This window comes from Rhinolophus sinicus, linkage group LG06 (assembly GCF_036562045.2).
Source record: "Rhinolophus sinicus isolate RSC01 linkage group LG06, ASM3656204v1, whole genome shotgun sequence".
Classification (NCBI taxonomy): Eukaryota; Metazoa; Chordata; class Mammalia; order Chiroptera; family Rhinolophidae; genus Rhinolophus; species Rhinolophus sinicus.
In genome coordinates, this window is record NC_133756.1 from 148,492,470 (window position 1) to 148,514,349 (window position 21,880).

At 38.3% G+C, this 21,880-nt stretch overlaps 1 protein-coding gene across 17 annotated transcripts in view; it reads right to left on the reverse strand.

Moving 5' to 3' along the window:
• Positions 1-263: 263 nt before the first annotated feature.
• Positions 264-21,880, reverse strand: part of LRRC4C (leucine rich repeat containing 4C) — a 1,074,501-nt gene continuing 1,052,884 nt past the window's right edge. For all 17 annotated transcript variants that reach the window (XM_074336244.1, XM_074336243.1, XM_074336242.1 and 14 more), the window contains one exon: positions 264-2,911. In XM_074336244.1, coding sequence (XP_074192345.1) covers positions 947-2,869 — 1,923 coding nt within the window. In that variant the 5' untranslated portion in view covers positions 2,870-2,911 and the 3' untranslated portion in view covers positions 264-946. The remainder of the gene's footprint in view (positions 2,912-21,880) is intronic.

Below are 21,880 nucleotides of genomic sequence, written 5' to 3' on the forward strand. Positions count from 1 at the left end.
AAGTGGAATTGAATTTACTTCACAAAATCATTATATTTTAATCTGAGCATTCTACAAAGGGTGACCCTAATGAGAGGGAAAAATACCACAGCATCCTTGATTATATAGATCCAAAACTCAAGTCAACAAATGAAATAGGACCCCATGGAGACTGATGCTGTGATTGAGGAATACTGTAGTATTTTCTTTCTTAGAAAGTAGTAAATATAATTACCTTCAACTTTCTCACATTTGAGCCATACTACAAATGAGCTGTGTCCAGGTACAGAAAAACCAACAATATTTTATTTATAATCTTATTTTTAGCTTTTGAACTACAAATTCTGGTTCTAGAGTTGTTTAAAAGATCATGGGTTTTATAGATGTTCATATGTAAATTAATCTGTTTGCTTACTTTTTTTTTTTTTCCTTTTTCTTTTTCCATTGATTGGTCCTCCTCATAAATACAGAACAGGTCATTACATGAAAAATATAAGATCTTGCATTTTTTCTCCTCATTCTCTCTTAAAAATCTATTTCTAATATTGCATTCCCCAATGGACTACTTATAAGGAGATGAGGGGGAAAATAAAAGAGAAAAAAAGACAAAATAGACTGGATCTCACCACTAGAATTCACCATAAAAATCTCAAGTGTAACAGAATTCTTACAAAATTTTCTAGACCAGCTTCTTAGGGAATTGAGATCTCCTATGAAAAATATGGCAATCAGGGAAGGTAGGGACGAGATGTGGGGAAATAGTAAATAAGTGCAGCAAAAACAGGTTCTGAGGAATACACATAATTTTGTCTGCTTTAGATCACAATAGAATTTTTAATAAATAAATTTCTTTTCTTTTTTGTTTTTTTTTGTAAAGACACTTTTTGAAACAGTAGATTTAGCCCAGTCATTTGTGTCATTTTTAATAAACTGTCTTTTGTTTGTTTTCTGTAACTCTGTAAATGTTTTAGATTTGAGTCTCTTGTACATTGTCTTTAGAGTTCATTCGGATCAATAACGGTTCATGCACTGAACTGTGTATTGAATTTATTGTGTTAACTGTTGTTGTGTGGTTGAAGGGAGATTTGTAAGAGTTATAGTGATTTAGGTGCTCATGCTCAATAGCAGGCATGGGCAGGTGGCTTTCCATGGGTGTGTCTCCTGTAATCTCATCATCCACATTAATGATTTCAACAGTCCTTGTTGGGGCATGATGGTTTTGCCTATGGTGCTGCTTCCTCATCTTGTAGAAAATGACCAGCATCACTGCAGCCATGAGTGTGATGGCCACGAAACAGCCAATGATGATTTTGGTAGTCTTCATGACCTCATCAATTCCTGGGATACCACTGTTTATATCAGTCACTGGGATGGTGAATGTTTTTTCTGTTGACCTTGTGCTCTGTGGCGTGAGAGAGGTGGTCACATTGGTGGTTTCCCAATCAATCACTGGAGTGGGACCTACGTTGTTATCTGTGGTCCGTGCCTCATCCTGAGAAGGTTCCATAGTCTCAACTGTAACGGTTGAAAAGTAAGTGAAGGGAGTAGTGGTTGCTGCAGTAACATTCAGGGTGGCTGAAGCAGTGGTATTTCCAACAGAATTACTCACCATACATGTGTACATGCCTGTATCTTGCACAGTTACATTTGTGAAATTTAACGTGCCATCGCTGAGCACAGCTATCCTCACTTTGTACGCCCCATGGGTCATGACTGTTCCATTTGGAGTAATCCAAGATACGGAGGTCAGGGAGGTGGAGGCCCGACATTTCAGCTCAGCTGCCATGCCTTCAGTGACATTAAGGTCTGCTGGGGGCTCCACAATCACAGGAGCATAGCATGTGAAATAATTCTGGTCGAGCTCCCCGATGTACCTCCCTTTCAGATTGGGAGGAGTGTTACATCGGGCACAACAAGCTGTGTTGGAGGGGGCCATGTCTTTTATCCACCAGCTGAGCCACAAGATGTCACAGTTACAGTTCCAAGGGTTGTGATGTAAGTGTATCCGCTCTAGATGATGCAAGGGTGTGAAGAGGTCATGAGGCAGTAACGTTAGATTGTTGTGTGCCAGGTTGATCTCCACTAGGGACTGAAGGTTATCAAAGGCATTCCGTTCAATCACTTGAATCTGGGACTGTATCATCCACAGTTTTTGAAGGTGCATCAACCCCTGGAAGGAGCCAGGCCTGATGGCAGACAAATGATTCCCAGAAAGATCCAGCTCATCTAGTTTTATGAGTGGAGTGAGGTTAGGGATTTCACGGAGATTGCACATGGCAAGGTTCAAATACCTCAAGTTGGACAGACCTTCAAAGGCACCTTCTGAGATGTATGAAAGCCTCTTCAATTCCCCTAAGTCCAGCCGGCGCAAAGAAGGGATTCTGTTAAAAGCATAAGAAGGGATGCTTTCGATGGGGTTGTTTCGCAACCAGAGCTCCTTTAGTTTAGACAAATATACAAAAGCTCCATTGGGGATGGTAGTAAGACGATTGTCAAAGAGTTCCAGAGTGTTGAGGTTCGCCAGACCATTGAAGGCCCCAATTTCAATTGTTCTAATATGATTCCTACTCAACTGTAGGATTTCCAGGTGCCTCAAGTGCTTGAAGCTGTTCACTTTGATGATCTGGATTTGGTTCTCATGGAGGTTCAGCAGCCGAGTGTTTGTGGAAATGCCATCTGGAACCTCACGTAGGTTTTTTCGAACGCAAATCACTTTGCTGAACTGGTTGCTGCAGGAGCAGACGGAAGGGCAGGTTTGAGCCCGCACCAGACCAGCCACCACAAGAAGCTGAAGAGCCAGCAGCACCACAAGCAGGGGGTCAAATAGGGCCCTGTTAAACCTAGGACCTATCATTATCTGCTGTGGATGTAAGGTCATCTTGTTCAACATTCATACTTTATCTGGTGTTGGTCCTCCTGGAGTTCAAATAGTCTGTGATGCAAACAAACAAACAAACAAACAAACAAAAAAAAAAAAAAAAAAAAGAAGAAAGAAAGAAAAAAAAAAAAAGAGCATTAGGCCTTTTCCACAATGTCTTTCTAGAACAAAGTCAGTGAAACAGTGTGTCAGCTAAACACATCATTTCTTAACCTAGATCAAAAACAAATCTAATGTCCCTCATTGAGTGATAGGTCTCATATATTTAGAAAAAAAGTGCTTCTGTACCTCAAATTAGCATCCTACCACAACCCATATTCCAGCAGATGTGCAATCACAGAGAAATGGAACAATGAGGTGGAGGGCCTTAAAATAGTATTAACCAACCATGTATGACCCAAATGCATGAGGACATATGAGATGTACCCCACCGTCAGATTCAACGTCCAGACCAGATTGGAAAAGGTCAGACAATAGAATTTGGGGGCTATACTCAACCAACTAAAAGATCCTTTGTAAAATTAATAATAGCTAACATTTTATTTGGGCTCATTCTTTGAGCCAGACACCATTGGCTACAGACTCCACAAACAATCCTATCCAGGAATGGCTACATACTGTGTGGGGCCCAGTGTAAAATGAAAATAGGCATTTGCTTTGTTAATAATCATTAAGAATTTCAAATCAGTAACAACAGAGCATTAAACCAAGTGTGAGCCCTTCTGAGAATGGGGCCTTTTGCAATTGCACAGGTTGCAGGCCCTGATCCTTTCTAATCCTTACCGTGCTCTTCTGAAGCAGGAACTGTTACTCCATTTTCTAGATGAAGAAATTTATCATAGGGAAGTAACATGTATAAATTCATATGGTTAGGAAGTACAGAACCAGGGCTCAGATGTTCATCAGACTGGTCTAGGACGCAAGCTCTCAAATACTCCACAAAAAGGTTACTGAGAAAATGAGGGCAGCATATACATATATATTTTAATTTTTTTTGTAATTAATTTTTTGAAAATACCTCCCCTTTGGTGTGAACACAGCTGTACACACTGGCAACTTAACTTATGGTACCTGTGAAGATACACTGAAATAGTGACATGCACAAATGTACATTAACTTCTACAGAGTTTCATGTACAAAAGCTCATTCATTATAATATAGCCGACTGTTACCTATAGGCAGACACATCACAGATTAAATCATTTCACATGAAACATAATATTTTTTTATAGAAATACTTTTGTATAACAGGACTATTATAATCTCACGTCCCTATACTTACTGGCTGTAAAAGAAATAAAATAAATGACTTTCTGCATCTCTTCCAACACAAGGAGGCATTCCAAAGGAACTTGTGTTACCCAGTATATGCCCCACTCCACTGGCTTATCATGGATTGGGCACCTGTGTAATGACTTCTCCCTAATCTCTCATCTCAATAAACAGTGCTCTGCTATTAATCTCTTGGAAAGAAAAAATGGGGCGAGGGGAGGGAGCTGACCACATTCCAATTCAAAAAGCACTAATTTAGTACTTATGATGTGTCACCTTAGCAAAGTTACTTATCCTCTCCATGGCTCAGTCTCTCACTTGAAAAATGGAAATGATATTATGCCCCTTGGTACTATTGTGCAGGGAAAATTACTTAATGCAGATAAAGCACTTAGAATAATGCCTCCCACATTGTAAGAACTCAATACATGTCAGACTTTATTATTATTATTGCTATTATTGTACTTGTTTTTGTCATTGCCCTTAGCCAGACATTTTACTAAGTTCTGGACTTATAAAGTAGAACATAAACCTGACCTCTGAGAGAATGACACTTCAAGAGGTGAAATAAATAGGCAAACAGATGAAGTGCAATAATATATGAACAAGTGCTATACGTTCTTGAGACCAGGCCAAATGGGCACTGGGGACTGATGTCAGAGCAACTCAATTTGTGCTGGTAAATCAGGGAATTTTCAAATAAAAGGGTCATCTGATCTCTAGTGTGTAGAAGCTGGTAAAGAAAGGAAAGGGGAGCAATTCAGGCAGAGGGACTGGCCTATGTCCAGACAAGGACACGTGAAAGATGCTAGGACCTCCGTGGAACCATGAAATGTTCCCTGTGGCAGAAGAATGGAAAGCCTGGGGAAGAGAAAGGTGCTGGGATGAGATCAGGTCCAGACCTCCAAGAGTTTTGTCAAACTTAGGAATCACTGTTTTGTCCTCCACGTGACATGTTTTATTTTTAGAGTGGAATGTGATCCATCAGCTTTGTTTTTAAGAATGGTCATGTTAAACTAATATGGGAGGGAGAACATCTTTGGAAGAAACTAGTAGCAAGAAGAAGCAATTAAAAAAGATCTTTCTGTGGTTCCAAGTGAGCCTTGGACAGAAAAAGTCAATGTCAGAGACAGGTCCAGTTACCTGGCCATCAATTCCTTCCCCACTACCCAAGGGCCTGAAGCAAGAAGGGCTGGCTCTTCTGTAGGATATAATTCTTCCGCTGGTGGTGAGGTTCTCCATGTAAATTAGCATTTGGAAATAACTGCATTTTCATAGTGAGTCCAACAAGATGGAGAAGAGACTATTTTCCAGTAATAGGAGATTCCTTACTCAGAAAAGACAGCTGTCATTAACAACCCTTAAACCTAGATCCACATTCACAAAACCACTGAAAGGGACCTGAACCTCAAGAAAGTGACCTTTAAAGTCACAGATTGCTTTCGGGCTTCAGAGGCTTATTTTTGTCTCCTTCCTGATGGCAGCAAAGGAACTTGACTAAAGGTTCTAAGTTAGTATTTCATTTCCTAGACTTCCCAGGCAGACTGATTACTTCCCTCCTCCTGGCTATTGTGGTTCCAGGCTGACTTTTCACATCCTCCCGGACTGAGATCATTTGTCCCTGTGAACTCTGTGAGGACACAGGCCATGTCTGACGGTCTCTTCTTAGGCTTCTGCCAACACAGCACCTGACATACTGTAGGTACTCAATAAAATGGCTGTTGGAAATGTGCACAACGGGCACTATTTAATGACAACTCTTTGCCTACATGTAGTGATATGTACTCATGTAGTATTCGTGCCCACACACACGCTGTTCATATTCAAACCAATCAATCTGAAGCCCATACCCCACTCAAGTCCTTTGTTGGGTCTCACAGGGCTTTTACACCGTGGCCACTATCCTTCTGCCCTAACCATCCTCGGGCTAGATACTAGGCACCTAGGGAGAGCCTCTCTGGCCAGCACCCACTCAGGCTATTCACACTAGCCAGTCCTAAGACTGTTTACCTTGCCTTCCCTCCGATACACATTGGAGGGAGGCTCTTGCTCACGTTTTCCCCTTGCTCCTTCTACCTCCTGACCAACCCTGGCACTTCCCTGTGTGGCAAGGCATGTACTCTCCTCTTAAGAACAGTCAGTAAATATACACAGAGAGGGCCAAAAAATATATACAGATTTTAAGGAAGGGAAAAACTATTAAAATTGTAATAGTCAGTATATACCAATAACAAAAGATGAATACAAGTCACATTTGATTTCTGCAATTACAAGAGGTGCTCAAAGTGGTTACCATCAGTGTCCAGATACTTCTGATTACGGTGAACTACTGCTTGGGCAATGTTGACCAAGTGTCCACTTGTATACATTTTTTTGGCACCCCTGGTATATATACATATCTTTTTAATGGTAGTTGTCGTCTGATCTGTTGGCCTCACCATACCTGAATAAAAATAAAATCTATATTTTAAAACAACTAATGGCAAAATAGCGGGGCCCTACTCGTCAATTAATTCTTTGATGGCTTTATAGATAATAATATAGTTGGTAGGCTTCACATTCTGAGTTAGATCTTTCATTGTAAATTTACACATGACCTTAAAAACCCTTTCAGGTTTCCATTTTAAATAGAACGCTATTGAAATTTCCAGCAATCATGACCATTGAAAATTTTCCACTTGTATGACTTGTTATAATATTACATATGCTCCTTTCCCCTAGAGACACACTTCTTAAGGTAATTGGTAATTAAAAAAAGAAAAAAAAAAGGAATAGCACATAAAATCCCTAATACATTAACTGATTGATGATGGTTTTTAGGATTGGGGTCCAGGGTCCTGCTCCTCCATTCCTCCTCTTACCCCTCACCCCAAAACTCTTCTCAGAATCTTAGGGTCTGTGGCAACACAGGTTGAAATAATTGGTTAACTGGAAATAGCACAGAAGTGAAGATGATAATTCTTTACTCTGCCATTTGCTGCTAACTTTTTCCTCTTTAAAATATGAAATAGCAAAGACAGCCATGTCTACTGGCCAAGAGAGAAGGCTCTGGTGTGAGACTTCCTGATTTCACATGCCTGCTTGAATCTCCATGACCTTACAATTGAGAAAGTCACTTCACCTTTCTATACTTTATTTTCCTCATCTGTAAAAGAGCAACAGTCATGTTCTCTACTCAAAGGCTTTTGTTAAGGCTGTCACATAATATATGTAAGGTTACTGGCTCACAATCAATGATATATAATAAATAGTTAATACATATTAAACATACAATGATGGGACACTCAGTTTCTCCCTCTCATATAAGATAGAAGTCACCATGCTATTTATTATTCAAAGTTCTGGTAAGGATTAACTGGCATGATTAGAAATACGTTATCAGTAAAACTTATGCAAACATGATACATTGCTATTAATTGTAGAGTATGCATGTCTATCCTTTTTCAATCCCCAGCCTGTTTTATTTTCTGCTTCTTGCTTACTTCAAGGTCTTTTTGTAGTTGCAATTAATGGGCTTTCCCATAAATCAGTCATAAGTAACGATTTATGAATTATAACTGGCTCAAAGCTGATTTATAACCTACAGCAAATAATGCTTGGTGCATGCACTGAATTGAATAAACTACTATCAACAAAAGGTTTTCTATTTTAAAATCTAAATTATGTTACTTTACATCAAAAGCCACGTTTCAACATCTCTTTTATAAGATGTTTTTATCACATCAAAAGGAAATCAATTTAAAGGTATGCACTATCTATTACAATGCCATCTGACAGCATTTATTTACAAATGGATTTGTGTGGGTTTTGAATTAAACTATAATACTTTTAGCCTTGGCCCAGAGGATATCTTGACTTTGTCAACAGATCTTTCTTCTTCCCCTACCCATGCTCCAGTGCACTGAGAGACACAGAAGGAACTGAGCAGGAGAGAGTCGCTAATGAGGATGATTTATTTAGCACAGTAGCATTGCTAAGTCAGCATAAACTGTGTATAGACATTGGAACTCATTTGGAAGTGAGGTGGGAGAAAGATAAATTTAAACACAAGCACCCAACCCTCAACCCCAACAGAGAGCTACATTCACATCCGTAGGTAACAACAACAAAACTCCTTAAACACTGAACCGAACAGTTTACCTGCCACTCAGCCTGGACACCGAGACTTCCATACCATACCTTACCACTGACATCAACATGACTTTGCTCTCCCACTGTCTTTATTAGCATCTCTATCCTCTTCTGGGACTCTCCTGCCAAAGCAAACTATTTGTTTCATTGTCCTTATAGGAACCCAAAGATCCATCAACTCTTTAGGAAAGTACTAATGAAAGTCTGCGCTCTAAGATTCTTTGAATCTGTCACCTCACCTTGCTCTTTTCTCTAATCCTGATTGCTGTATCATAATTCTTATGCAATCCTAATCAAGTTCCCATGTTGAAAAAGCATCCTAAAATCAAACTTCCAATTCTCAGTAAATTCTGGTCTAATCTTCACCGTTCCTGTCAGACACTCCCAAACCTTTGTGAGGTGGTGTTCTACCCTACCATAGTGAGCAATAAACTCAGCACTGTCTTATCAACAGGTCATGTCGGTGATGTTTTGGGAGACATCTTTATGCAATAATAAGGAGGGTTATTCATTTAAAATGTGCTTGAATATCAATCTCGCTCTCTCTTGCTCTCGCCCTTTGCCCCCTCTTCACATTTGTTCCCTAATCAACATCCTACTTACTCCCTTACTCTACCCTAAGAAAACTATGTTCAGGAAAATTCACTCCCATCTAAAAAGAAAAAGAAAAAAAGAAAAAATCAAAAAACTGAAACTACATCATCTACTTTGGGAGAGGCTGACCCAATACAATGTGTGAGGAGAAGTCAGCTGAGACTAGAGTTTGCTGAGCCCTAGTCTAAACAAATGTTGGCTATACCAGTCCTATTGCCAGAGACTTATTAAGTCTGGTCATGTGACATAATTTGACCAATGAGATGTCAGGAAAAGTCAGCTGAGAGGGTGTGAGAAACTTTTTTTCCCCCCTTTCCCCAAATTAAGAAGAAAAACATGGAGAAGATGTAGTTCTTTATTTTGTTTCTGGATATACCTGTGAGTATAAGATGCCTAGAGTTGCTGCAGCCATCTTGTGGCCAAGAAAGGAGGCAGTCTGATAACAAAGCTGACATGCCAAGGATGGAAAAATGGAAAGATGGAAAGAATTTGCATTTGTTTCTATTGTGATAAGCAGATGAATTAATGAATCTTGAAACTGGCTTCCTATGTATTTTCTTATTATGTAAAATAATCCATTCCTTACCGTATAGTTATCATTTTTGTCTGGTTACTTACAATCAAACCTTTCCTGATACTTTCACATTCATTCTCTTCTCTCCCTCTTTCTTTTCTTCCTTCCTTCCTTCCTTCCTTCCTTCCTTCCTTCCTTCCTTCTGTCCTTTCCTTCCTTCCTTCCCTTCCTTCCTTCCTTCCTTCCTTCCTTCCTTCCTTCCTTCCTTCCTTCCTCTTCCTGCCTTTTTCTCTTGCTATGTCCCTCTTCCCCTAACTAATAGCAAAGCAAAGACAAATGAGACAGTAGAAAAATTCTGATTTCTTCTACTATTATAAGTGTGAGACCTATCAAAGGAAACAAAGTAAGCTGAAGCAACATGATCTGCTTCTAAGAAAGGCAGTGAGACTTATCCCCATCATGCTAAGGCTTTCTGCTGTAGTCATTTCTCTGGATCTCCTTAAATTTTAAAGAATGCTAGACTACACAAGGAAAGGAAAAACAAATTAAATAACACCTCTCCGAATCAAATTTATCATACAAATATTTCTTAATGTAGTTCATTTTTTTCTCATTTGAAACCCAATTTTACAAATATGTTGTGCTTTCTCCACCATTACGCACGAGTATGAGGTTCTGTAGATTTTCAGAGAAAATAAAATTTTTGTAAATATGCCCAGGGCTGATGCTCTAGGCAAATGTAATAGAAATGATACAACATTGAAATGGCTATAACCCAGGAAATAAACCTGTCAAATCAAAAGGAGGCTGTTTGGCTAAATACACTGACCTTGCAATGTTTCTAGAAACTGTTGGGATTTTAAGAAACTGAGATTTAGGAAAACAAAACAAAACAAAACAAAAAACACCTCAGTCTGCATTTTCATTTTTCTAGAAGACTTATGTCGCTTATAGTAAAAGACTACATATGTTTAATGTCTAGAGGTGACATCAGATGAGAAGCAGTGAGTAGAGAGAATGATATATTAAAGAAAGAAAAGCAGAAAAAAAAAAGAAACATGTAGAAAAAAAGTAACATGTTGCTATGTTCTGGGGAGTATAAAATAAGGATTATAAGAGTAGTAAATTGGCCATGCCTTCTGGAACTGCACAGTCTTGTTATCGCTATAATAGAAATGTGTGGATACACATAAAAAATAAAAAATGTACATGTATGTATCTAGGTACTAATGCGACTCAATATATTTGGCATCTAAATGCCATTAGGCATTGTCAGAAATCAAAATAGACACAGGTCATCAGAGAAAGTTTTAAGAAAAGGCAGGAAGACACTACTGTGAAAGCAAAGGAGAAAGAGCACAAAATAGTAAGAAAGCTGACTTAATGGAAGCAGAGCTTACACTATAGAATTTAGATAGTTAAATTGGCCCAACTGAGAAGCTCTGCATGCTTGTGAGAAGAGTCTGGATTTGCTTCAATAAAGAGACTTAGGAAGAAACTTCAAGGTCTTAAGCAGGAAAGGATGTGATGAGGTGATTGTTTTAGGAAGGTGCTGCCCTTGTGTGTAAAATAAATTGGAGAGAGAAGATTGGTTGATGGAAAGGTCAGATGACATTAATAATCGACATCCCTCATGTTACTTTAGAACCGAATGGAACTGATCTTCAATCTGATTATCTGACTACTGAGAAACGTATATGCACATGTTCAAATTAATCAGCTCTAGTTGAAATCCTGTAGAGTACGAAACACCAGTGATAGCAAAATTATCTTCTGTATGTGACCACATTAAAAAAAAAAATCAATGTACACTGAGCGAGCAGGGTATCACTCTGGAAACTGATGTGTAAGTCAGGAAAGAGGCATCTCTGATTTCTAGCACTGCTTATGTCTACTCTGTAAACTGCACATAAAGGACTACTAAACACACATTCAGTCTGGGTTCCCTAATGGCATCCTATACTTTCAACTTGGAACAATGTTGAGGCATAGAAAGCCACCTCCTACCCCCCAATTTATATTAGCAAAACCTAGTTGGACAAGAAACAGATTTAGAATGAAGTGAGAAGGGTTGGAGAGTTGGCTTAGTATTACTGACTAGTCTTTGGTAAATTGGCCTTCCCAAGCCCTGCCTTCCTTAAGTGGGAGTAATGACAATAACGTTAACAAATAGACATTGAGAGGATTACATGCACTAAATGGCAGAGCATATACTGAAAGCAGATCCCCAAACCTGCCCATGCACCACCATAAATGCAACTATCATACATCCAGTTGCTCGAAGCAAAAATGTAAGAATCTTCCTTGAGTTTTCTTTTTCTTGATTGACATCCAGACCAACGCTACCAATCTGACTCTACTACTAAAATATAAGTGGATCCATCTACTTTTCTTCATTGTCCTCTTGTAGACCAAGTCGTCTTCATTTCTCACTTGGACCACTGAAATACCCTTTTACCAGTTTCTCTACTTCTGCCATTACCTTACCACAATTAATTCTTCATACAGTATTTAGAGTGAAGTTTAAAAACATAGGTATGTTTATGTCATTCTTCAATGGAAATGCTCCTAGTTCTATACCATTACAGAGCAAAATGCAAACTGTTTTGACTTCTATCAAATGACGGTCTGAGCCTGCCTACCTCTCTTACTTTGCATCTTTCTTCATCCTCCTTCTCTCTTCAATGACACTGGACTTCCTTCATTCCTCAAACACTCCAAGCTTTTTCTCCTACTCAGGACCTTTGCACTAGAGTTCCCTCTGCCTGCAACGCGTGTGTCCTTCCATTTTTGCAGTTGTTTTTCCTTATTATTCAGGGCTCTCTTTAAATTTGACCTTCTCAGGAAGTTCTTTCTTGCTCACCCAGCCTAAGTTGATGCTCTTTCACTGTCCATCACATCATATTTCATTTTCATCACAGTATTTATCATTATTTTGTATTTTCTCATATACTTAGATGTTTACTTTCTTACTGCCTGTCCCTTTGAGTGGAATGTTAAGTTTCATGGAGCAGATACTTGTTTCCCCTATTCAGTGGTAATTATCTAGAAAAAAGTACTCATCAAACATTTGTTAAATGCGTGAATAAATAAATTAATGGGTGTTCAAACAGACAGAAGCAGTTTGCAGATAGTTAAACCTATACATTAATTGAGTACCTAAATGAAGTCACATTCACTAATTTATCTGTGGCACCTAGTGGAGTTCAACTCACATAGTAGGAATTACATCAATTTCTGGAATAATGCTTGTCTAGTTTTCAGTTATTTTCAGAGAAATCTTTCCTACAAAGAAAAGCTAGGGAGAGAAAAGCAATAGAAAGGTCATTTCATTGTCTCCTTCCTCACTTTGGGTTTTTTTGTTCTTCTTTTTTATGGAAAAGACTTTACTATTTCATTGTCTTTATCTATTATTGTCAATAGCAGCCCTGTTTTAAGTTTGGCCAAACAATGCCCTCTGCTGTATGTGCCTAAAAATAACACGATTGCCTTGAAAATTCCAACGTAGATGATGCATAAGTAGTTTTTATGACTTGCTTGTTCACCTGGCACCTACTTATACTTCAGAATTAAGAAGGTTTGACTTAGCTTTTGGGTCGCGCCATTGGATCAAACCACTTAGAGCAGAGAACAAGAATTATAGGCAGAAAGTCAATCATCTTCCAATGCCCTTTAAATGGAGTAACCTCTTGTTCATCACATTCTTGCTTCTGGAACTCCTTTGAACCGTTAATTAGAAAATCCACGGGTGAAAGAAGATCTCCTAATTCTTCTGTACAATCCAAAGGAATGTTGGAATAGGCAAGGAATTGGAGTGGGTGGTGAGAGCTCCAACTTTGTCTTAGCAACAAAAAGTCAAATCTACTTCATGTTATAAAAGCAAACCCAGAAATATAGCCAACGACGTGGCAAACTGAAAAATAAAATTTATTTGTGTTTTCCTGCTTGTTTAGCCTCACGTGATGCAAGAGAGAGAAGCATACTGTGCATGAAAGTTTCTGGCTGCTTCTGAATCCTTTTGATCATATTCACGTTTTGTAGTTGATTATTTATGAAGAAATGAAATCTAGATGACTGAGTTGTTTCTCAAATTAAAGAGTGGGATTTAAGCTGTTCAGGGATGTGCTTATATATATATATATTTTTATGGCAGCTGCTCGCTGTGTTGGTTTACTGAAATGCATAACCAAAGAAAAACGTTTAAAACCTCAAGCTCCATATATCACTTGATAGTTCATTCTTTCGCAAATGAAACCAGACTGTTGCAAAGATCAGAAATGTACCTGTTTGTAACAATGCCTGCATTCTCCTTTGCACGGACATTTTTGAGCCTGGAGCCCCATCAATGCATGAAAACGTCTCTTTTTTTCCTTTCCTTTTTATTATTTCTTTTTCTCAGGTGCAGGGCCACAAAATGACTGACACATGCTGTTCTTCGTCACCAAATTTGGTCTTTTTGTTTTGTGCATTCCCTGGGCGAGATCATCAAAGTAACACTATAGATTTAGCATAACAACTACATGGGGACCTAGACAGTCACAGTTCAGGAAAACCTAACCCACCAATAGTTTCCCAGTGCTTACAGAATAAAGCCCAAGTCCCTTACTGCGTCTACCCACTAGATGCCAGTAGCACCCCCAGTTGTGACGATCTACAGTGTCTCCAGACCATTACCAAATGTTCTCTGGGGGCCAAATTTGCCCTCTAGAAAACTCCTGCCTTAATATGTCATGTGAGACACTCCCTGATGCTGGGCCATACTGCTTTCTCAGTCTTATCTCCCACTGTTCTCCATAATACAGTCTAGGCTGCAGTCTGTTTCTGATTCTAAAAATATACCCCTTACTTTACTTCCGAGCCTTGCTCCTGTTTCTCCCATGGCCTGCAGTATCCGACTCTGATTTTCCTTTCAAAATTCTACCCAACTTCGGAGCCAGTTTTAAAATGACAATTTCTATAGACCTTCCTGGGTCTTAGTGGCCAGTATTGATACATCTTTCTCCTAAGGGTCTGTAATGTCAAGATTACAGCAGTTACCAAATCTCTGTTTGAATCTAAATGTTTAGGAATACGTTTGACCTATTCACTTATACATTCCCTAAGGACAGGAACTGGATGATGTCTAGGCATTCAGTAAATATCTGCTGAATTGCATTACCGAATATAGCCTAGATTTCAATTTATAGTCAGGGACCAGGTTTGATAAGCTATTATCAACGTCCATTCACAAGACCCATTATGTAAGCCAAAAAAATAAATAAAAGTGGTATACAACTTAGTATAAATGGTAAAGAGAGGACTCAATAATTATTCCTTGCCTACCCCCCCACTCCACAAGCAAACAAAAACATATAAATACATTAACATTTTCAAGAAATAGATTACCAAATATCAGCATGCAAATGGGTGATTGAAAATAATAGATTAGGATAAAAATTTATCCTTACCAGCAATAAGCTGTGTCCTAAATACCATATCCAGTGTACCTGACACATTGTATAAACTACATATGTGTATATTAATGAAAGAAAGAATGAAACAAACAAATGAGAGAGAGAGAAAGAGAGAGAAAGAATAGACAAAAAAAAAATAAAGAAAATATTGGTTCTTGTAGATTGCTGACTACTTATATAGTTAAGTGGACACTCACTAATGAAATACAGAGACTTTTAAAAAACTCAGATACAAATGTGTGTAGTGCCCATCTGTGAAACTTCCAAGAGTTTGGATACTCTAATTTATATACACTATTGTTATGAGGAGGCATGAGTTAATGCTTTCAGAACAATGCCTGATACATAAACAATACTGTATGAATGCTTGTCATTTTTATTGTTATTGCTATTTGTCTAATCCTGGTAACAACTGAAGTCCAATTATAGAGAATGATTAATACATCAGGCTATTATAATATGATGCTAAAGCAATTTGATTCATATAGTTTTTTTTGTTAATCATCTTATTTAATTATAATTTGCTCTTCCATAAAAATTCATAGTTCAATCCATGGGTTCCTAAGAAGTTCAGGAATGGATTTCAAGCAATTTGTGAATCTCTTGAAATTACATACACATTTTCATATAAATGTGATTGTGTATTTTTATAGCAAGATTATTCATTGGTTTTATCATCCCATTCTCTAAGATATGATTTCAAGAAAATTTAAGTTCTACGTGAAAAGATTTGACAGAATGAAATATTTGAAGGGTTTATTACAGTTCTAGCTACAGTTTAGCAAATCAGTACTGTCCTCTATGTATCCATTTCTTATGTGATCAGTAAGTGTGACTACAACTTTCATAATGAGTTACTAAAATCAAATTTTTGAGAGTACAAAACTAAGGACTAGCTCCGGATTTGAGTACATTCAAGACAAATGTCCATTGGGAAAGGTTCTGAAATGAAGTCTTCTCTGCTGACAATGTGGTTGGCCATATACTTTAAACACTGACACTCAGTCTACAATTTGTCACCCCATGTCATTTCTTTAAGGAATTTGAGGCAGTATGAGAATCAGGATACTGTTTGATGAAATGGGGTCCTAAGCTTCCTCAACAGAAAGAAATGGAACTTCTCTGCTCCACAACTTTTCTGCATTTTGCCATAGTTTGTTCCTATAAGAAAAGTGCACTGAGACAGCATAGTTGAATTGCTAATGTTTATATATGTCTTAGAAGACTTTGGGTAATCATGACTGATACCAAAAGAGAAAAATCATGCTATTAATATTAGTAAATATCAACTGGAATATAAATGAAAAAAATTATATTCCATCAAAACAACTACAACCAAAACCCCAGTAAGAACCCCCTAACACCTCCCCCCCAAAAAAAATCTAATGCTGAATGAGGTTAAATTGCAGAAACTGGTCATTTGTTTTAGCCTCTCAGGATGCAGAATAGGATGATTGTCTCTAGAGAATCTGAGTTTGAAAAAGGGAATAAAAGGAGAGCAAATAAAAGAGACTGAACATCTCAAATTACATTTAATTAAAATGTGGAAAATTATTTTTCTCCTCATGATACTCTTGTCTGTCCACAGAAGCTCATGGTTAATCTTTATTTTTCTTTTTACATACATTTATATATTTACATGAATATCTATATATTTTCCTGGCCAGGTTAAGGACAAGGCAAGCAACTAAAGCAGCTTTCGAAAAATCTAACAAGCCCATTAAACTCAAGTCCCTGGCAAGGCAGGTGGAGAAAGATTTGATTTCAGAAGTTGGTAATGCAGTTAATGACGCTGCTTTCCATGCTTCCTTTGGATTGATGACTAGCTGGGAGGAATTGATAGCCATTAACCCCCACCTGCTCATTAATCCTCAGGAAATGCCCTATACAAGGTCATCATTGCTGTTATAAGTTGAAAACAAACAAGCCAACAGTAGCACCCAAAAGGCATATGGATTTTTGTAATGAGTAATGCAATTTACATTGCCATGCAAGGAATCTGAAGAGAATAAATACCACATAAATAGGGCCATTCAGATTTTAAAATTGCCTTCCAATGTTTACCAAGTACTCTCTTCCTTGTTTATTATTAAACTGTGCAAAGCCCTACTTTCCTAGACAGTAACCAAGGCAAAGCACTAAACATGTCAACATGTCTGGGATTCATTTTATATTAGGGTACTGGGAAAGACAATCTCTGAAGTCACTTCAGCGCCAAGAATATATGATTCTAAGTATATTCCCCAACACCATGTAAACCTTACTTAGGGAGGATTCCTTTGACTTGGTAACTCCCCATCATCGATCATCTGAAACACTCCTGAGACCAGCCTAAGATAAACAACAATCATGAGCCAGTGCCTAAGTGCTACACTGAGTGAGTATGTACTTGATTATGTGGATAATTATAAGTACTCTGGTGTTCAGGGGCAACAAGTACGTTTTGAACAGTTGTGAAGGCTATGTGGACCTGAGATGTAGTGTAGGATATGGACATTTGTAAAAGCAAAAGGTCTCACATTCCAAGAGAGAAAAACATAAGACAGTTATCCCTTCAGTAATATTTGCTGAGTGCCTGCTAAGTGTCAAGCACAGTGATCAATCAGTTCTTGACCCTTAGGGCTAAGTGTCTCCCATTGAGAATCTCACAGTGTAGTGGGATTCATAAGCCAGTAAACAAGGGGCTATAATATAGTAGAAAGTTCTAGAGACGAATGGACAGTTTTAGGAGGACACACTAACTAACAGAAAGAAGACAGAGAGAGAGAAGGGAAAGGGTTGGAAGATAGGCAGGTAGTGGGAGGGAAATATGTGAAAAGGAACATGAGTATTGGGCAGAGAGAGGCACACGCTTGCATCTATTAGGAATATATATTAATAACCAGTGGGATAGAAGGCAGGATAAGTAAAATAACTCCAGATTGTGAAAAACAGACAAAGGGATTTAGATGATATATTAAGTCATTTGATGAGTTGTAGGGACTTGATTTTTCTCCTTTTGTTGGAAGGGAATAAGACAATGAGAAGGGTATTTAAGGAAAAGCTGATTTGCAATAATACGGAGAATGAATAGGGAAGGGTGTACTGTGAGACCTAAAGGTCAACAAACAAATTATTTCAATCATGAAGATATGAAATAATGAGCGTCTGGACTCAGTTTTGCTTTTCACCTAAAATATAGACTAACCTATACAATCCTGACTTTCATATCTCTGTTCTGCAATCCTTACTCTGTGACATGTCTTCATATTTTATCAACTCCCTTGATTCCTGACCCATCATTGGCTGATCTGACTTGTATTTTAGACTCCCTAAAACATCAGAGCAAGTCCTGCACATTTAGTCCTGGATCCCACTGCAGACCTCGGAGCCACTGCCATCCAGTTTTCAGCATGACTTAAGAGTTTAATAAATTCACCTAAATGACCCATAAAAACCTGATAAGGAAACTCTTTTTAATTGAGTCTGTGTTTATGAGATCTGAGCAAGGGGAGGAAACAGAGTAGACATACTGTGATTTCCAGGCAACGTCATTTAATCAGAATGCAGATAGCCGGGATGGCCTCCTAATTAGAACTGTAGCTGGTTTCAAGTAACCTCAACACTGTTAACATCGCATAATGAGGAAACCTTGGTGATGACATGTCAGATAATGGAAATGACTGTAATCACTGATTTCTTGTTTCCCCTTAATGACCACAAAAGAGGGAATTATATGGCAAATGCAGACATTTGGAAATGGGATTCCTATTTATTTACTTAAGGCAGTCCTCATTTTGCTTGGTCCAAGTCCTCTTTTTTTGTACACTGCTTTTATAACAAATTTGCTCTCATTTACCATGGAACCTTACAAAATGAGGACTCAGTTCCAATATGAACAAGCTTTCGTTAGCGACAACTCCCTCCATTTTCCGGTATTCATTTGCCTATAATGCATTATATATAAAAATAAACCACACACACACAAAAAAAAAAAAAAGTCAAGAATACACATAAAAAGTAATAAGGAACTCGGTCCCCTATGGTATCTTAATGGGATAAGGAAGCAGGGAAGACTGTTCATGTCTCTATTTAAGTCATTAGTTAACTACCTTTCCCTTGGTTTGGATAATGAAAATTACTTCATGGTTACTTCTCCCACCATCTTTCTTTATTCTCTAAAGGATGCATTTTAGAAGCAATAATTAAATTGAAAAAACACAAGGTTGATATTATGGATGTAGGATGACACCAGGGAAAAGCCACTTGAATTTTTTGTATTCTTCTGTAAGGTGCAGACAAAATATGTGCTCTTCCTATGGTAAAAACCAAAACAAAACACCTGAAAAATTAAAATTTTAATCAAAGTAAGTGTGATAAAAAGTAAAATTGACAAAACGAGGGTAGTGTATGATATTGTTGTCAATCCTACACTCTCCATTCCTAGCTTTTAAGCTGTAACTGCCACGTGAACAGGAATTGAAAGTGGCAGGAGAGGTAGGCGGTACTCTAAGATCAGTTGTTGGCACCCTACGGCCCACAGGCAATATCCAAATCACCAACTGATTTTGTCAATAAAGTTTTACTGGAACACTTACACACCCATTCATGTATGTATTAACTATGACTGCTTTTACACTAAAGCAGAATTGTGTAGTTGTGATAGACTATAAGGCTCACAAAACCTAAAATACTTACTCTTGGGCGCTCTACAGAAAAAAGTTTGTTGACCCTGTTCTAGAGAGTCCAGAAAGATTATTTTTCTATCCATTCTCCTCAGTCCCAAAGCTACCAAGATGACCTATTAAAGCATGGAAGAAAAATTTGGCAATGGTGCCATGCATCACATGGCATTTATGAGGAATCCTGAGCAAAACAGGGATTTGCACAACACAGTGGGGTTGCCTGCTGCACCGCTAATTGTTCCTATGCTGTCAGCATATCGGGTCGTACTACTATTCCTGTGTGTCTGGCTAAGTAGCTTTAGGAATTCTCTCACTTCGTTTTAACTAAATGAATACAAAATTGAGAAAGGGGTTTACAGAGATTCTTTCAAAGCCAGCACAGAATGAATACTCTAGTAACAAAGCAAACAAACACACAACAAATAAAAATGGTAGCGCTAACAGTTATCTTCTTGTACAAGCTCTTTCAGGCCAAAAACTGATGATAGCTGAAAGAAATGTTCATTCTGATGAATTCTGTATATGTGTATGTGTATGCGGGCACGCCTATGTGTATTATGAGTGCGTGTGTTAACAATCACATTCTCCAGCAATCACGCCCCATCCATCACACCCTTGTCCTAGATGGATACTCTGTTAAATTCACTAGGTTCTCCACAATATCTCTGACTGATACCTGACTTCTCTGAAATTTTTCTTCCCACCTCACCCTTATTCTCCAACCAGAAACACCAAAGCAAATTGCTGTGCAAAACCAATGTCTCATCTGCCCCTGAGACTGAAAACTGTAATTCTGCACGTGCCTTTGGATGGTTGGAGAATGACCTGGAAACAGGTCTGCAAGAGACAGATTTTGCAACTGTCTTCTCCTTGCTCCTTTTTCTCCTTCCCTGCCAAGTTTTTCTTCCTCTCACTGTGCATTAGGAATATTAATTAAAATCTGCTGGATTTAAGCCTTAAAACTCATGAACATTTGACCCACATTAATAACAATAGTCTTTGAGAGTATTAATTATAAGAATAACTCTAGAGAACAAGGTAAAACCTCCACCTCCTCACTCACCACACAGATGTCTTGTCAATAACATCTCTCAATCTCTTTTATCTAACCTATAAATTGGTTGTGACGTCATCTGTCTTTCCTTTCTCATTGTTATCAGGGTAACTTGAGGTAGTTTGTGAATTATGAGCAAAATAAACTACCTAGAAGTATTAGATACTTTGGAAACCGAACATTTTTTACTTTGAATCCATACTAAAGACAAAATAATTCAGAAAGTTGAGGGAGGGAGGGAGGGACACAGTGCACAACACAGCTTTCTATGTGGTAGATACTTGCTGAGCACTTTACATACTCAATTTTATTTAATCCTCATAACAACTGCATGAAGTAGATGCCCTGTTAGTCTATCACTTACCCCACTTACACCATTAGTAACTGATCCCATGTCTGTCTAAATCAACCCCTTGTAACCACTGCACTGTGCACACACACTTTCCAGCTTTGGATAAATGACACTCTCTTGATAACTCATTTTCCCCATTTCTAAAGGGATGGAGAGAAACATCTCTACTGTGGTGCACCAGCTACATTACCATATTGAATCCTAATAACACCCCCCTTCTTAGGAGTGCTTCCATTCATTGTGACTTTGAGAAACCGAGACAGAACATTTAAGCATTCTACCCAAGGCTTCACAGCCAGCCTGTGGTGGGGCCTGAACTTCAATCAGCAGCTCCAGATTCATTTTGCTACTGGGCAGTGAGTTTTGTGGGGTTAACTAAGATGACCTCCATGAATACCTGGCACACAGTAGGTTTACAATATATAGTATATGTTTTCTTTCCTAAACAAACTCCTCTTTTCTCTTGGAATATTATCAGCACGATGATGTATGCTCCATTTAGAGGCCTGAAAATTAGGCCTGAGGAGAAACATCAATCTGGACTGGCTAAATCAAGGACAAGGCACCGCTGGGCCATGAACATGGAGTGTGTGATATGCAGACTACACACTTTCCATTGGGTGCCTTCTTCCAGCATGTGCTACTCTAGCAAACTTCACTCTCAATTCTTTTGTTTTTGAAGAAAAACATTTCCAGCTAATAACACAATTACACTTAAGTATCAGAGCTCATTTTAGTATTATTGCATTTGTTAAATCTAACTGAGTCCAAATTACTTCCTCATTACTAATAAGGGAAAGGGGGAGGAGAAGAGGACTGAGGTGGGGAGAGGATTGTGAGGATTAAAGGAAGAGAAAGAGACATATACAGAGTGACAGAGAGAACAACAGAGAGATAGCAAGGCTGCATACAGCCTCAAGTCCAATAAATGTCAGTTAAACTTGCTCCCATGGTTTCTATGGAAACCCCTTAAGTTAAGAGTGGAACAC